Below are 17,704 nucleotides of genomic sequence, written 5' to 3' on the forward strand. Positions count from 1 at the left end.
TTTTTTTTTTCTTTCATGTTCTCAGAAGGAGATCATAGATGCTCAAATGCACTGGATGTGACATACAAAAATGCAACTGAAGTTAATTAATGTGTTCGAACTCCAGGTTTCTCATGCTTTGAAATTGAAGTAATGAAAAAAAAAAAATTAACAAAACTTTTGTAAGCCAGCTCCATGAATCAGTGAGAAGTACCACCATAAACATAGTACCTAAAATATACAGCAAAGTAGAGAGATAAATTGGGGAATTATGGTTCATAACTATAGTGGAATTTGGAAATTGAGGGTACAGTCTGTGAGGATGAACAAAGATGAGGCACTAAGACATCAGAAAGGAATCAGCTGAATTAGCTGTTAATATCAAAATAATAGCAAATTAGTAGGAGATGTGACTTGTAATAAAAAAATAAAGAAAATAGTAAATTGAAGTTCTCTTAGGAGCACTTATACATTACAGTGATTGCACGGCTATGTGCAGTATTTTATATGTGATACTGATCACACTTCATAAATAAACATAGATACAGATGGTTTTATCCAGTGCAGTTTTTAAGTGGGAAGAGGCAAAGATACATTTAAGCATTTAGAGCTGACAGGATTATACTGCAATGATAACTCACTGAATGGTAGTATTAGAAACGACTGATAATGCACCATTTTGAAATACAATTAATATTCTTAATGTTAACATTTTAATATTATCACTTCAAATTATTACTACATTTCTTCATTAAATTAAATGGCAAAAATTATAGGTGAAGTTCAGAACAGAAACGGATTTTAGTCTTAATGGTAATTTTTAAAGGAAGTGTAAGGTATCTCTCACTAAAAACTGCCATGTGAATGGTTTATGTAGCACTTCTGTGGGCATACAATCAGCTGTACTAAATTAGAGTAAGCTCTTTCTCTTGAAGTTGCGTTCTCATGGTGAAACACTTCAAGAGACTGATGTTTTGTAACATTTCAATTTGAAATTGCCTAAGTAAGAAAAAGTTTAGGAATGCAATAAGGACAATATGATTTCTTAAACAAAATATGAATATTCAGCTTGTGCACCAAAAGCATATTTCTGCCTTCTTTTTGCTATATGCTATATACAATCTGATTAATTTGATTACTAGAAAGTAAATATCTTCTGTTGTCATTGTGTGTATACTAGAAAATCTTAAGATCTTAAAATTAGAATGCAAAGATAAACTGCATTTCCAGAAAATCAAAATCCTTTATTTTATAGCAATTTGCCATTTCCTATAACTTGCTTGTTTTTAAAGAGCACATGAAAAATTTCAAATATGTTACATATATTTATACTGTACCACAAAAGTGAAACAAAACCCTGTTGTTGTTTTTTTTTCTTTCATAAATTATCCATTAGCCATTGGGGTAGGCATTGTTTCTTGACAAAATTTGTGTTGTTTCTGCCAGGATAAGTTTAACAAATGCTGTTCAATATATTATCTCAATAAAACTATCTCTTCTAGAAGGTAAAGCAGAAAACATAGCAAATTAGTTATATTTGGAACAGCAGTTTGAAGTTGCAAGAAAGTAAAAAGATGAGAAGCATAAATGGAAAGACATTTTCATGAAATTTTCATGAGGGGCATGGTTTAGAGATTGGTGGGAATGGTTGGACTCAATGATCCGGTGGGTCTCTTCCAACCTGGTGATTCTATGATTCTATGAAATGTTAGCAAAGGAAGATAAGCATGAAACTGCAAGACCATCTGGAACCTAGTTAAGCTTATTTGTCTCGTAACAATAAAACCTGTTAGTCCTGTCATTTCATAGAAACTATACAGTGCTGTAAAGCTGCGCAAGGTAAATTTTAAATGTTAATACACTAGAAATGTTAGTGTCTTATTTGGAGTTGAAGAACTGTGAATGCCCAATATTAAAGACAGTGGAGAAGCTTGTTGCATTCTCGAACTTTGTTGGAAACCTCTGTGCACATAGAGAAGATGATCAAATGTAATCGTTGCATCTTACTTCTACTGCCAAGCATTTTTTTCTATAACTACTAAAAAAAGAAACATAAATAGAGAACATTCAGTGCTTTATATTTTGGAAAACCTGTTTCCTAGCTACACTTTATTGTTTTGTTAGTTAGAGAGCTCTTTTGAAAAATCTTTCTGAAACACTGCTGAGATAGTAAGAGTCTAGATCTGTGAACAGGATGGTCACAACAGTGAGTCTTGCCTGAAGCTTTTCTTTGTATGCAGACAGAATTAAATCATGATGAGGGAAGCTGAAGTTGATCTAATTATAAATTGTTGCGATATATCCTTTATTACTACTCAGTATGAAGTTTTCAGTGTACCATAGGTATTGCCCTGTTTTTCATTTGAAAGATGAAGGGAGAAAGTAATTTATAAACAAAGTTCAAAATAGTAAAGATGCTTCTAATGGAATATGCTGCTACTATTGCAGTATTACAAAAAAAATATACAAAATGGAAGTCCAGTTTCTCTACAAAACTTAAAGCAATTTACTGAAATCTTACAAAAAGATCTAAGTAATTAGAGGACGTGAAATAATATATTACTTTCAGGACTAAGTTAAGAAATGAGAATTTTATTCTGGCAAAATATTCCCAGAAGTGGGAATCCAATACTACTCTTGTTTTCTAGTATTTCAGAAAGGAAATCGACACACTGTAGGAAATAGAGTCCTGTTCAGTTGATGATAAAGTATTGGACTTTCATTTACTCGAGTTTAAAATGTTTTACCAGTACAGATCTGAGACTTTGTATTTTCCTTTGCCAGACAGCATTACATGAAAAATTCTATGAATATTTTTCAGTTGTGGCTCGCATCTGGATGTATTTGCACTTGTTTCTCAAAGTGTTAATCGCCTCCACAGGATTTCAAGTGTGTAATAAACCAAAGACTTCTCCATATAGTATGTCCTCCTCAAAACATATAATGATTCTGCCTATTAGAGGAGTGTGAGAAATTATGTTCTGAAGGGTTAGTCATGAGACATCTGTTTATAAATCTATTGAAGGATTGCTTAAAGTATGTGAATTTTTAAAAGGATTCTTCCACTTAACGTTTCAATATTCATAAAGTTCCTTTCAAAAGAGATGAAAAACATTGTAAAAAGTTGGTGAAAATTTAGAAAGTTCCTACTAAAATCCCTTTCTGGGAGAGGAAATGCTGTGGCTATCAGGTTTTTTACTATCAAAAAAAAAGAATGTTAAGGACAGGATTAGTCTGTTGAAGTATATACATTGAAACAACTCTTCCATGGAACTGTGAATGTTGCCAAACTCAGTCAGAGGGAAATAACAGGAATTTGTTATGTGGCTTAATGGCTGGAAATGTTCTTTTCTGTTTTATTCATCATTATGTGTTTCTGTACTTTGTCTTACCCTGCTATGCATAACTAGAGTGATTTTGATGAGTATGTTTTCTTGCTTCTACCAGATGTATCCAATTTATAGGGACAGTGAACAATGACAGCAAGTATCTTCAAGCTACGTTAATCAGTATTTTATCTGTGTATGTTTCCAATGAACCACACCATTCGACAAAGCTGAACTAGAATACAACTTTTCATCTTGTTCATGACACTATTTTAAAGCTATCGTGTTTCTTACGTTTTCTTCCTTTGTAAGTGATTCACGTAAAAATTATATTTTGGTTTATAGGTTTAGTCCTAGAATGTAATACAATTGCTATTTTTGCAATTATTTATTTGATGTAATATTTCCAGCAATTCATTTTAATTAATGTGTGATCTAGTCTTTTAAAGAGATTGGCTTAGAGGTGAAGTCATAGCTATTTCAATAATAGGTTCTAGGTTATTATCCTAGCACAGCTTCAGTTCAGCTTATCAAATGATTACCTCAAATTTCCCATTTTGTTAACTTTTCATGGAAAAGAGAATTCTGTCCGATTGGCTCCACTCTATTGAATTCTAAAGTGAATGCTTCATGTACTGTTGAACACTTGAGTGGTTTGCTGTGAAATCTTCCATAGAATAGTTGTACTTGAAAAGTTGCTTAAACGTTTTTTTAAGGTTTGTACAGTTTAGAAAAGCTGCTGTGTTGTCAGAAAGGAGCATGATATTGTAATTAGTAATTAGTGAGCGTTGTAATATTAAGCATAACTGAAAAGAGTTACAGAATTACCAAGTTTTTAAAAAGTAGCTGATAAATATATGAACTTTAAAGCAATATATTCATCCTACAATTTCCTTTTTTAATCAGCAATGTAGTTGAAAGTGGACTGGGTATGGCAAAATGAATAGAACTCAAGGCAGTGTTGTAGATATGTGGGCAACTTTGGATATACGCAAATATACTAAGTTAGAACATTAGTTTCCCTCTCTTTTTCTTCTACTTTACAGTTTCAATAATTTATATAAAGATATGCCTGAATATCTCTTTCAAAGGTATCATAGATTCCTCAGAATTATGCATGAGTACAGTGCACTAATATTGAGATTGTAGCTCACTGGGTAGCAACTTCAACTTACATCAATGATTAGTTTGCCTAGAGAACAGGATCTATTGGAAAGATCAATGATTTCATCTTTCTAACTCAGTTTGGAGAATTTTATTTTGAAATATTTTAATGTATGTATTAGAAAGACTTACTAGTGTGAAGCATACAATAGGAGCCGTGACAGTCATCATTTCCTTTGCAAAAAAAAATCATTTAATAAGTTTTTATTGGTGTACCTGCAGTGGAAACATTCAGTTTTATTCCTTGCACTCAGAAATTAGATTTGAAGTTAATTAATGTTTTATGGTTTGTCATACATTCCTAGTGATCAAGTCAGTTGCAGTCTGCTTTGTCAAATTTCATCTTTCTGTCTAAAAGAACTTGCTTTCTCCTTATGCTAATTATGCAGAACAAACCTTCCTTTCTTAAACTGTGGCACTCAAACCAGTGGCCATTCCCTAAAAGCATCTGATATTTCTCAGGGCTAAAAGGATAACAAAGTGTGAGGTTGCCTGCAGAAGATACCTACCTGCTTACTGCTGCTCTCTGGATATCACCCAAGATGTGTGACTACTGCTAAGAAAAGCAAGGACCTTTGCTGTGGGAAGGAGGGTCACATACTTTATAGTTTCCTATTTCTCTTTTTTTTTTGCTTAACTTTCACAAAATGAATTCTACTTATGTGTTTCTATCTGAGACTTCTGGTAAATTTGAAGAGTCATATTCCTGCTGTCCTTTCTTTAACCCTGTTTCACTGATTTATCTTTAAATATGCCCGAGTCATCTTTCTGTGCTAAAAAGCCAGGATCCTAGCCAATTTAGGTTTGTTTTTTTTAAAGAAAATAGTAATTCTTATCCACTGTTCTAAAAAAAATTAGCTGACAAATGCACTGATGAAAATTCAAAACATTGTGGAGTTTGTCTGCATTTAAAATGAGGTATTAGGAACATCTATAAAGTAATCTCTGTAGTTTGGTTTTCCACCTTTGCATGAGCATTAAATGTGAAGAATTGTGTGGTTATTCAAAATATAAATGATACTGAAACAAACTAAGCAGAGATTGTGATGCAAGTGCTTCTCTGTGTTTTGAAGAAACAGCAAGAGCCTTTGCAGCTGCTCTTTTCTGCAAAACAAACATTCTGCCTTGCAGCAGAGCATAGGCCTTCAGAACTGAGATAAACAAATACACATTGTTCTGTGTGATGTTTAAAAGGTGTTTATGATAGAAGAACCCAATCAGAAGTGATACGAAGGCCTACTGCGTTGAATGTTTGCCCGGCTTAAATCTTCTGACTCCTGAAGTGGCATGGAGTGTCACGAGTATTTACAAACTCTTCTCATGTCCCTTTGAATGTTTTTTTAACATTTTGTTTTCATAAAGGACACTCAAAATTGTTTGGAAAACGTGAATTTATCAGAAATTCAGCATAAATTAATAACATCTGTTATAGGGAAAAAACGTTTTTAATAACACTACCACAGTTTTTGTTACTGGACTAGAACATCATTTCTGCTACCTTTAACTACTCTTCCTCTTACTCAACACATTGTGTATTCTGTAAGTAAGAGTAAAATAGCCATGAAAGCTGTGCCTATTTTTGTTTCCTTCCTTTTGTAGATTGTGCAGAGGAAGTGTGGGGATTTCCCATGTGTCAGTACTTGAAGGGCAAAGGCTGGTGCTGTGGTCGCAATGCTAGAATGTCAGCATGCTTGGTATGATTCCCCTTTTTCCTTTGTCCTACTGAGACCTTTATTCATATGTCATAGGATTCATTGGTTTTGGCTTCTAATCCTAGAGCCATGACTTTAATCCAAGACTCTACAGAATAACATCATTAATGCTGTAAGCATGATGAATTATATCTAAAAAAAATAGTATTGACCTTCCAGCTTTATATATTTAATACTTGTTGAAGGCATGAAAAAATGAGTATTGACAGAAATGTATTTTAAGAGTGGACAGAAAGGCTAAACCTTTGTTGAAATCTAAACAAGGTAAACCTTCAGGGTAAAAGTTCCTGGCCAAGGATTTAGGAGGGAACAAGGTAATTGTAGAAGGACTGCAATCAGTAACTCCCCCAACGCCTTTGTGATTCATAATATTGAATGTTCTGGCTGTTTAAAACCTAAACAAGCCTGCCTGTTCCAAAAACTAGAAGAGCTCTAAAATCTGTATGACTTAAGAGACTAGAAATATGTTTTTAGCATTGCACAAAGAGATGAAATGCTTTTGAAGACCCAACCTCATCAAGACAGGATGATGAGCTGTTGTCTAATTTGGAAAAAAGACCAAGATATATACTGATAATTTCAAGCACTGCCTCAATTAGAAGATCATTATTTCTTTCCTACATTAATTTTTAAATTTTGGTATCAAGGTGAGTGACATCAGGTTCTGGCTAGCTCCTGGTGTTAGCTGTGTACCTCTGTTACGGAGAACAGTGTAAACTAAAGACTCCATATAGGCTAACATATCAAGGTGATGTAAACTTGAACTAACATGGTAATTAAATGCTATCAGAAGAAGGTATAGGAGGACAGTTATTAGTAGCTTAAAAGTGTTACTCTTGACAAGATGCAAGAAAAAAAAAACCTGTTCCTTTTAAAGATGTAAAACTTATCCCAAAAAGTACTTTCTAAGAAGGATTTGTCTTTTCTCTTTTTCTTGTCAGTGTCATATAATACCTATTCTTCCTCAACTGATGCATTAGCTATTTCCACTCCCATTCCATTTCTTTTGGAAAGGAAAAGTTTGGGCCTTTTTTCAACATTGTTAGGGAGATAAATTTTGTAAGCAAATGACCCCCAGGAGACAGTACTGATCATTCCATATATATCTATTTAAATTTCACAGAAATAATAGAAATTTGGCAGTTAAACCCTATTTTTGCTTAAACATTCACAAAAGCCAGAGTTCTCCTGTGTCACTAAATAATTCTACTGTTATTATGTTTGTTATTCTATGCACTTTTCATGTCTAGAATTTTCTTTGCTTCTAAGAGGTACAAGGGAGACAGTGCAGTACAGCTAGGCACCTATCTTCCTAGGACTGGCTAGGAGAAACTGAGTTTGCTGAGCAGTGACACTCAGCATCGTTGCTGATGTTCCTTATTACATGCCATTCAGATTGGTTAAAATGTCAAAGGCCAAGGATTCTGGAGGAGAGTTTCCATTTCAGACCCTCACAATACATGTTAGAACCCACATGCATCTTCTAAGCAGCAGCAGATAAATGCTGTTATGAGTACTATAGTCTAATTTGTTGTAGTATCAGGTAATTTACTGATTTTTTGCCTTGTTTTCTACTACAAACTTTAACACTCAGTTGAAATTTCTATTACTGTGGTATCTTTTCAACTGGAAAAAATACCCCACACGTCTAATTATTTGTTATTCTTTGTCACTATGGATCATAAAAATCAAGTACCCTCACACCTCACACACACACGTAAATGCATCAGCATTTACGGTATGAAGAATCTAGTGAAATATTCACTACAGTGAATTCACCACAGTGGTTCACTACAGACCCTGCAGTCTCTCTTAAGTTTTTATTTTATTTAACTTTACATATGGAAGTTCAATTTATCTGAATACTTAGTGACTAAAAATATTTCAGGGCATTGTACATTGAATTAATATTTATTTTAAAATAGTTGAATATGCAAAGTGATTTATTTGTATTTTGGTAGGAATGGACTCAAGAAAAATGCTTTCTGTTTTACTACTTTTCACAAAAAGTAGTCCTCTGAAGTTCTCTTACAATACTAAGAAAATCAAACAAATTTTGTATGCATCTATTTCTATACAGTTGGTTGTAATTTCTTCTCATATAAATAAACCAAAATAACAGGAGTGAGCTGATTATGAGTCCCTCAAGGTATTAACACTTTAAAGTGTGCAGGCTCGTGTTATGTCACACCATTAATCTTTTAAAATGTCATCTCCTCTGACTGTTATACAATGTGTTTATAAAATGTTCCGATAAAGAATAAACATACCAGTAATTTAATTCCTTTGCTCTTAAAGGCTTTGGAGCGAGTTGCAGTTGGCCAAATGGTAAGTAACATTGTTTAGTTTAGCCATTCTAAGATAAAATGTGTTTTTCCCCCTTTGAATACTCTTAATCCATGACCTTTTTATTTAACTTACGTATTTCTGGAATCTGAAATACTAGCATACAGTATATCAGATCTTGATAGATAGTATGTGTTATCATGAAATCACATTTTTACTGCTGTGACTGTATGCTTAATTTTGACAAGATTCTGGAAAGAAAGCATTGCTTAAATTTTAAGACATTAAACTACCCATCTTAACTTCTCTCACTGTCTTTCAGCTAACATATAAATTCAGCACAAATGTCCTAATATCGCTAGCTTGGATCACTATATCCCAATGGTTTATCAACTAGTGTAAAAATAGGAATTTCTATGGCAAAGGCTTGAACCTGTTAGAAACATCACATTCTCCTTTTTAATCCCTGTAAGATTTTTCGCCCCCCCCCGTGGATACTTTGAATTCTTCTTGTGCAAGTTATCCTTTCAGGGATGGTAGACACCAACTGTGCAAATATTTAAAAAGCAAGGCTGAGAGACCTCTTCTTTCCATATGTAAAACCACTGACCCCTCTAGTTTTTTACTGTAAATGGATTTTGCCATGAATTTTTACTTGGCAAGCATTACCTGGTTTTATGCAAAGAGATCTTTCTTACACAAAGATAATAAGTTTTCATTGTATTCTGTTTATATGAGCATAGCCCTTACTGTATGGTTCAGACTACAGTGTATGATGATTCAGCTTCTTTTGTCTTTAAAGCAGTTCAGGTATATTATTATGTTTATTTTGTGTAGTAGAATTTGGATCATGATGAGTGTTTTTTCCCTCTGTTGTCTTTCCTTCTGCCAACCTTTGAACATTAACTTCAAGGTTTAGGTTTTGGGATTTTTTTTTGCATTCATGGTTATGTTAGAATCTTACCCAAAAATGTAATTTTAACTGGATGCCAGAACATTAGTAAATTGTCCTCTTAAACCTGTTATGAGTGATTGTAAGTAATACAAGCCAGTAAGTATTTAAGGAAGCAAATACTATTTTTGTTACTCTGATCTTAATTTGAATACCAATTTTAAATCCTTACTGTTGTAAAATTTTTTGCAGCTGCCTACAGAATCATTGTTTTATCGAGCTGTTCTGCAGGTTATTATAGAAGAAATTTATGGTGTCACCAAAAGGTATGAAGCCCTGAATTCTCAGAATATGAACCAAAGATCTGATTCTCTTCCACCTCTATTCTGTAAAGAAATCATTTCTTAGAAAGAAAAAGGATGTAAGAATCAATCTTCCAAGAATATATGCATACTAGTATTAAAATGCAGGATAAATTATTTATTTTACATCCACATCACAAATGTATTCCTTCACCCATAGTTGGCATAGGTCCTCTTTGGTACTGGATACATGGGACAAACATGCCTTCACCAGAGAACTGACAGTGAATTCACTAAAAAGTCAAACGAGTCCTGGGCTACCCTGTTATGCAGAGATTCTGGCAGCTTTGATACTGCAGAAGGAAAAAAGACTTTTCCATTTGCCCTGAGAAAAATTGCTGAAAGCCCAGTGGCCACCATGGCTGTAAAGAGCTACTTTCTGCCTATGCCTGTATTAGCAAGTGCTGTACCCTTGTAGGATGGCATTTGGAGAGCTGGTGCTGAGTGTCTGATGTCTGCACTACACCCTCTGCCACACTTGAAGTTGGATTAGATCTTATCTAATTCTATGGGATGTATGTCTGTCAGCACTTGGAGCACACCTTCCTGTTTAATTTCATTTGAAAATAATACTTTTTTTTGGTGAGCTGTGATCCTGTTCCACAGTGTGAACCATGGCATGGGAGGTGTTCAGAACCAGAAAATTCACTTCAGAAGTGTATTCCTGATCTAAAGTGCTAATGCAGATGCCCCCAAGTCTTTTGCTAAGTGTAGCACCAGACAGCTTACCTTTCAGAAGGTATTTTAAGTAATTCAGTAACTGAAAACTCTGTCAATGAAAATTTAACTCTTACACTGCACAGCTGGAAGAGGAATTATGTTATGACACAGTCAAGAAAGTATATTCAGACAAACAAAAACTTTGTGTGTTGTTTCTCTAAGATATTTTAAACACAGAGAACAGAACAAATGCAAGTGACCTGCTAGGATTCAGTCTTCCTATATGATTTTTAAGTTTTTTTGTGCATTATTTTAACATATTTTCTGAAACAACTCAGATTTTTGGCTTCAGAAGTAGGCCATTGAGTTATAAACAGGAGAAAATTCTGTCATGACTTAGCAAAATAACAATTGTAAGGATAAAAACACAAGGTAACAAGCAAAAGTGAAATTTTGCTCCAGCCTGGCATTTGCCCAGTCCAGTGATTGATGATAAATAAATTGCAGTAACATTATAGTAAATTATAGAAGTATTAAAGAAGTAAGAAGGAAATATCTGTCAGCAGAAATAAGAGTTTTGTCATTCATATAGGGAAATAAAAATATTGTGTGTAATTTAAAAAGAAACCTTCGACTCTCACATTTATAGGTAAAATTATAAACATACCTTTAGTACAATTGTATGGTTACTGTATGTAGAAATGCCTTCAAGTATTAGCTAACTTATTTTCTTTTAAGTAAAGGGGAGGAAATGGAAAATTGTCACTAACTTGGCAGTAGTAGCTGTCCAACTGATTTGTTTGCCCTGGATTAAAAAAAAAATCAGTTAAAAATGATTAAAAAATATGTATATTTCTGTTGTTGGAAGTATGAAAGCATGTATCTCTGTAATGGCAGCAATCGACATGTTGGAAAAACTTTCTCCAAATCATCCTCCTTCATAGACTATGTCAGAAAGTCTCTGAAGAAGCTGGAGCTGGATGATTCAAAGGTGAGTCGCTAAACAGAGACCGAATGAAATATTTTTTTCCATGTAAGTGCTTGAAGTCAGCACCACAGTACAATGTTTAAGCCCCTATTGAGTTTGTATACTGCTGTATAAATATACAGCATTCTAATTTTTATTAATAGAACAAATCCATACTTAGGTATTCAAAAAAAAAGCATCGAAGTTGGTTTTCCTCATGACCTCATTGCTCTCTACAACTACCTGAAAGGAGGTTGTAGAGAGGAGGGTGCTGGCCTCTTCTTCCAAGTGTCAGGGGACAGGACAAGAGGGAATGGCCTCAAGCTCCACCAGGGGAGGTTTAGGCTGGACGTTAGGAAAAAATTCTTTACAGAAAGGGTCATTGGGCACTGGAACAGGCTACCCAGGGAGGTGGTTGAATCCCCTTTCCTGGAGGTGTTTAAGGCACGGGTGGACGAGGTGCTGAGGAATATGGTTTAGTGTTTGATAGGAACGGTTGGACTCGATGATCCGGTGGGTCTCTTCCAACCTGGTTATTCTGTGATTCTGTGATGTTTTTTTTGGAAGTAGACTTCCATGTATAAATTCTTTAAAAGGTTTTGTTGTAAACTTGCTCTATTCTAATCTCATCATCTAAAACCAATCCCTTTCTATACATGGTGGTCATGATCAGAATTTTTTTAAGCATTTCTGGTATTTCTGAAGTTAATCCTACAAATCTCCTTTTTGAGGCAATAAAAAAAAAAATACATACTCTATTTTATACTTGCTGTCGTTTAGAGGTAAATAGACTTTTCAGATACTGAGTGAAGCAAGGAGGAGGAATTTCTTGCCTGGGCTGGTACTATGCACCCTGATAAAAGGACCTCTGGCACCCTTTTAAATCCAGCTGAAATATTATCTTATACAAACATGCTACGTTTTTGTATGTACTTAAGTTGAAACCAAAAGTGATCCAAAAAAGCATTAATAATGAATCACATAGTAAACACTTTGACCCCTTTCTGTTTTCTTTTTTTCTGCAGCAATATTATCTTAATCCCTTTAGACACCTTTTGAAACTGAAAAATGTAACATTATAGCAGATAGGCAATTCCACCCATGCTGTGTGTTTCACTTTAGTTCCTAAGTATTTCCAATTTATTTTAGCCTTTAGACAGTCTTCTTAAGTAGCTTTTGAAGATCTTTGAAGGCCTAGTGGTTTTTTTCTTTATATTAATAAATATTACGGGTCAATATTGATATTTTTAAATAACTTTCCTAGTTGGAGAAAAATAGGAATATACAAAATTGATATAAAACATATAAAATCTCCCAGTTATTTTTTTATGTTCTTGAACGTTTTGTCTTAGTACAACTGCTAAACTGGTCAACAGATGGCAACATAGCATTAGGCATGGAATGTGACTGAATAAAGATCTCAACCACTCTATGAGAACAAGTTGTGCAATGGTGACGTTAGAGACTGTTAGACTAGTTATTTAAAATGAAGTACGAATCAAAGAAAAAAGTAGGAGTGGCAACTATGTAAAATATTTAAATTAAATGTTGTAGTAGTGTTTGGTAAAGCACTGCTTAAGATCTGTAGTCAAAATGTCAAATCACATAAATTTGTCAGGCACATCAAACTATGAACTAGGAAAAAAACGCAAAACCAAATAAACAAGTAGGTCTTATGAGGAGCGGCTGAGAGAGCTGGGGTTGTTTAGCCTGGAGAAGAGGAGGCTGAGGGGAGACCTCATTGCTCTCTATAACTACCTGAAAGGAGGTTGTAGAGAGGAGGGTGCTGGCCTCTTCTCCCAAGTGACAGGGGACAGGACAAGAGGGAAAGGCCTCAAGCTCCGCCAGGGGAGGTTTAGGCTGCACATTAGGAAAAAATTTTTCACAGAAAGGGTAATTGGGCACTGGAACAGGCTGCCCAGGGAGGTGGTTGATTCACCTTCCCTGGAGGTGTTTAAGACACGGGTGGACAAGGTGCTAAGGGGCATGGTTTAGTGTTTGATAGGAATGGTTGGACTCGATGATTCAGTGGGTCTCTTCCAACCTGGTGATTCTATGATTCTATGATAAGTAAATACAAATGACATTGGAATCGTGCTTACAGAATTTAAGAAAAAGATTTATGCCTGAAGTTCACTGTGTTTTAGTTCTGTTTGCATATTGAGTTGCCTGTTTTCCTCTCTGGATAAATAGCCACTAACATCATGCATTTACCTCAGCAGAAAGGAATTACTGAAATGGTGTCCATCTCATAATGTGTACAGTTACCCAAAGGCTTAGGCTGCCCAGGGAAGCGATTGAGTCAGCACCCTGGAGGTATTTAAAAGACATGTAGGTGTGGTGCTTAGGGTCATGATTTAGTGGTGAACTTGGTAGTGTTAGGTTTATGTTGGACTCAATGGTCTTTTCCAACCTAAACAATTTTATGGTTCTAAAAGCAATAGATTATTTTTGCAATAATCAAGTTTACTGATTCACTGATTAAACTCTGCTGGTAGAGAGTTATACATTCTTTTCTTTAAAACCAGGGAGCATAGAAATTCTGTGTCAATATGTTTGATGTTAGTCATGCTGCCTTTTGCTAGGAAGGGAATGGACAAATGCAGATTGCCCTGAGAGAAAGATGTCTGTCAACACTACTTCAAGCTGCATGTGCTTGTGTGGTTGCTAAAGACCTGATTCAAATAAGTGCTCAGTTTTGCTTATATCTCTTCTCATTTTTATGTACAGCTGGCTATATATTGAAGACTGAATTTTATGCTGGTCTATACAATATTATTTTTTATTTCCTGGCTATTTTGAGATCTGCAGCAGCACAAAACCAGTGCTATTTTGATACTACTGAAAGGAAAGTTGTTACTGCTCCCTCGGCAGTGGTTCTGGCACTGCAGTTTTCATGGTAGAGTCAGCACTATATCTACACAATATTGGAGAATGTGTTAAATTCCTCTCTTCAGAAAAAAAAATACTTACATAGCTAGAAAGTGATGAAGCCTAAACATTTACTCTCAGAGACAACAAAAATCAAAGAGAAATTTATGCAGAATTTGTTTTCTGGTTTGGTTTTTAAAAATGAACAAAGGAGCAGCTGTACTACATAGACCAAACGTCTACTTTGTCTCTGGCAGTGGCCAAAAACTCATGCTTTGGGAAGAATATAAGGCAAGAGTAACTGTATATGAAGCATACTTTCACAGGAATCCAAACTGTGCCTGTCAGTCACAAAAAAAAAAAGGAGATAATCATTGTCTTCATGCATAAATTTACTTAGGTGATGTTAAGAAAACAGATAAATCTTAGTAACACTCTGTAATAGACATAGAGAGCTATGAGTAAAAGTAGTTTGCATATATAGGTCTCTGTTTTACGTGTGCAAAAATATTTTTTAAAATACAGAAGTCAGAAAACTGCGAGTCCTAGGTCTTCTACTGTGCTTATCAGAAAATTGAAGAGACTTTAATCTGTGCATGATACGAAACATACTGAAAAGTAGATGGGCAGCAGCATTAAGTTTTTAGGGGTCACTGGGATGTTTTGGTAGCTTGGTATGTGTGGTAAAGTCATGGATATTTTTGATCAGTGTGGATGAATCTCAACTGTGGGACATAAACACCCATGCAAACTCATGGTTCCTGATGAGCATCACAGCTGCTTCCTTCATGCACACGAATGTCTCCATTCCTGATCAAGGGGTCGCCCTGCTGCAATGAAATCACCAGTTTGGAAAATCAGGGAGGCAGGATAAAGAAAGCAGGTGCATAAGACACCTAAAGCCTGCCTTGATGCTCATTTATGTTAGTGTACACCTTTTGTTGAATAATAGAACTGATGAAGACTCTTATCAGGTATAAATATCCAAACAGTAAGTTAATTTTGCTGTTGATTTTCAGTAAAGTAAGTTCTTTAATCCTGCCAGTTCTTCATGTGAACAAGTTTTCATTTGTGAAATAGATGTGAAGAACTTCGTGTACTGGAAATAAGAAACAGAACTTTCATGAAAAGAGTATCAATCAGAAGTGAGGTAGAGTAAGACAAAATAGTAAAATTGATTTTCTACAAAAATAAAGTACCATTTATCAATCACCTAGGGCCATTCATTGTTACAAGTTACTGTTCCAGGACTGAAGTTTCCTGTTACCTTAGAAAAATAATTTCCTCCCTTGTGTTTCTTTTCAATGTGTAAGAGCCTGTCAAGTCCACATTAAACACTGAGATGCAAATGAACTATTTTTTTTCTGCCTTTTGGTGCAGGATCATTCCTTTCACACATCTCTCCACCTCAGTAATAAAACTGAGACATATACCATGACTACTGAAAGTCTGACAAAATATTCTCATTTTATGAGGGCAGAGAGAGGTCTTTTAGTGTGAGCTTGATGCTTCACAGGTACAGTTATATTGCTTCCAGCTTCAGAACTAATGGAATTGCTTCATGGGCCATGGATCCCTGCACAGGTCTTAAGTAATTGGTCTGGATACACACTGAGGCAGTATCTTATTCCAGGTTGGGTTTTTTAGCTCGCTCTTGTTCCTAGGCACTCCATATTGTATGAGCAGAGTGTTCAGTGGTATGTAGATATGGGAGAAATTTTTTTCTATCAGCTTTCTTTTCCCTTTTAGTCACTATTTTACCTGTTTTAACATGAACGTGAGTCTCTCATCTAAGAAAATGAAGCATTCATCTGGAAAAGAGGAGCTGGCCTCCTCTTACATCTCCTAGAGGAGCTGGCTATTCTTACACTTTTTATCTTTGCTTCTTTTAAACAACAAGAGCAATTGTTCCTTTCTCTTCCCAGAACATGTTTCTACTCTCTTTGTAGCTGCCTTGCAGATGGATTTAAAATGAAGCCTCTTTTTTACATTTGGTTGGTGCTTAAGGCAGTAAGTACTACAAATGGCATTGCCACAGCAAATGGTCCTTGTGTAAGCATTTATGTATTTCTAGAGTCTTTGAAGAAAAAAACCCAAAACTTTCTTAGATTGCTTGGTGTCCTGTACTTACAGGGTTAGATTAGCAAAAGACCTTTCACAGGGCTTGGCTTTAAGGTGATTAAAGGGAAAAAGTGCTTACAAGGGACAGGCTTGGATGTGTTCCTGGCAGACTGTGATCTATGACCCAACTAGGATCCATTTCTGCTGGTAAGCGAGAGCCTCAGCGGGTGGAGCTGTTTAACAAAGAGAAGCTGGCCAGGATTCATGTGAAATACAGTCTGGGAATACGGAGAGAATGCTATTTAATGCCATGTCCGATTACGGGAAGATATACAGGGCTGGAAACACTTCTGACACATCTGCAAAGAAAAGCTATTAGTCACTTTGATCTCATCTCCTGCTATATTCACACTATACTTTGTCTTAGACAGAATACTTTGCAAATCACTTAACCCTTTCAGATGTAGACATATGCTGGAGAGATGCGATAGCAATTTCAGAGGTAGGTTCTGAAGCTTTCATACACAAAGAGAAGTTTATTGCCTGTCAGTGAGTGCGTCGGTGCAGATTTACTTGATTTTGTTTGAAGGAGCTTCCAAGTCTACCATGACTAGTGTTCATGTGAAAATTTTGTGTGAAAATACATTTTTTTAACTATTTGGTTATTTTTTTGTCAGACAAAATCTTTTTTTCTTATGTCTTTGGACGCATTTTATATACTTAGTGTGAATAGTATGTATATATTTCATAGCAGTAGTTATCTATTACAATAGCGATGCTTTTTAAGAAAACACAAGAGCATACAGATGTGACTTATTGCTTTTGATGGTGCAAATACCTATCAAAAGCATTAGCATACATGTAAAGCCTGAGCACTAAGCTGAGCTGAGTGATCTCTCTGTGCCATAACTGTGAAGTAAAAATTGAAGTAAAACGTTAGGGATTTTAAGACAATAATAAAATAACTGCTTCTGCTGATTGTTTTAAAAAATAAAATAAGAACATGTTAATTTTAAAATTAACTGAGTCTACACTTGGAGCATAAATATAATTGTATTACAGATTTCAGTGATTTATCACTGGTTTAGAACTACAATTTTAATATATGTTGCTTTTTATAATTGCTCAGATGGCAGAGTGAACATGGATTAAGGAGATGTCTTCTCTAATTTAAGACGAGACGGTAATTCATGTTAGCCAAATGGATGTTTAATGTATTAGGCTCAGTCCTGAATAAATTTTCAGCAGATATAAATCATGCTGTGCATGCTTGCATTTATTTATATGATAATTCTGCCTTCTTTAAAATTAATACAAAAATAGTTCCAGTTTGCTTTGTTCAGATTCCTATAGCATTAGGTGGAAACACGTTAGTTAAAGCACAGCAAAGCCAAGAACTTCAAGATGGTACTTTCCAAGGCTCT

General features: G+C 35.0%; 1 protein-coding gene across 2 annotated transcripts in view; it reads left to right on the plus strand.

The window, feature by feature from the left end:
- The window catches only part of METTL25 (methyltransferase like 25), a 57,833-nt gene that overhangs the window by 30,566 nt on the left and 9,563 nt on the right, over nucleotides 1–17,704 (plus strand). For both annotated transcript variants that reach the window (XM_069858362.1, XM_069858373.1), the window contains exons 6-9: nucleotides 6,069–6,163; nucleotides 8,480–8,509; nucleotides 9,612–9,685; nucleotides 11,279–11,372. In XM_069858362.1, coding sequence (XP_069714463.1) covers nucleotides 6,069–6,163; nucleotides 8,480–8,509; nucleotides 9,612–9,685; nucleotides 11,279–11,372 — 293 coding nt within the window. The remainder of the gene's footprint in view (nucleotides 1–6,068; nucleotides 6,164–8,479; nucleotides 8,510–9,611; nucleotides 9,686–11,278; nucleotides 11,373–17,704) is intronic.

The sequence above is a fragment of the Phaenicophaeus curvirostris genome, chromosome 1, assembly GCF_032191515.1.
Source record: "Phaenicophaeus curvirostris isolate KB17595 chromosome 1, BPBGC_Pcur_1.0, whole genome shotgun sequence".
Taxonomy (NCBI): Eukaryota; Metazoa; Chordata; class Aves; order Cuculiformes; family Cuculidae; genus Phaenicophaeus; species Phaenicophaeus curvirostris.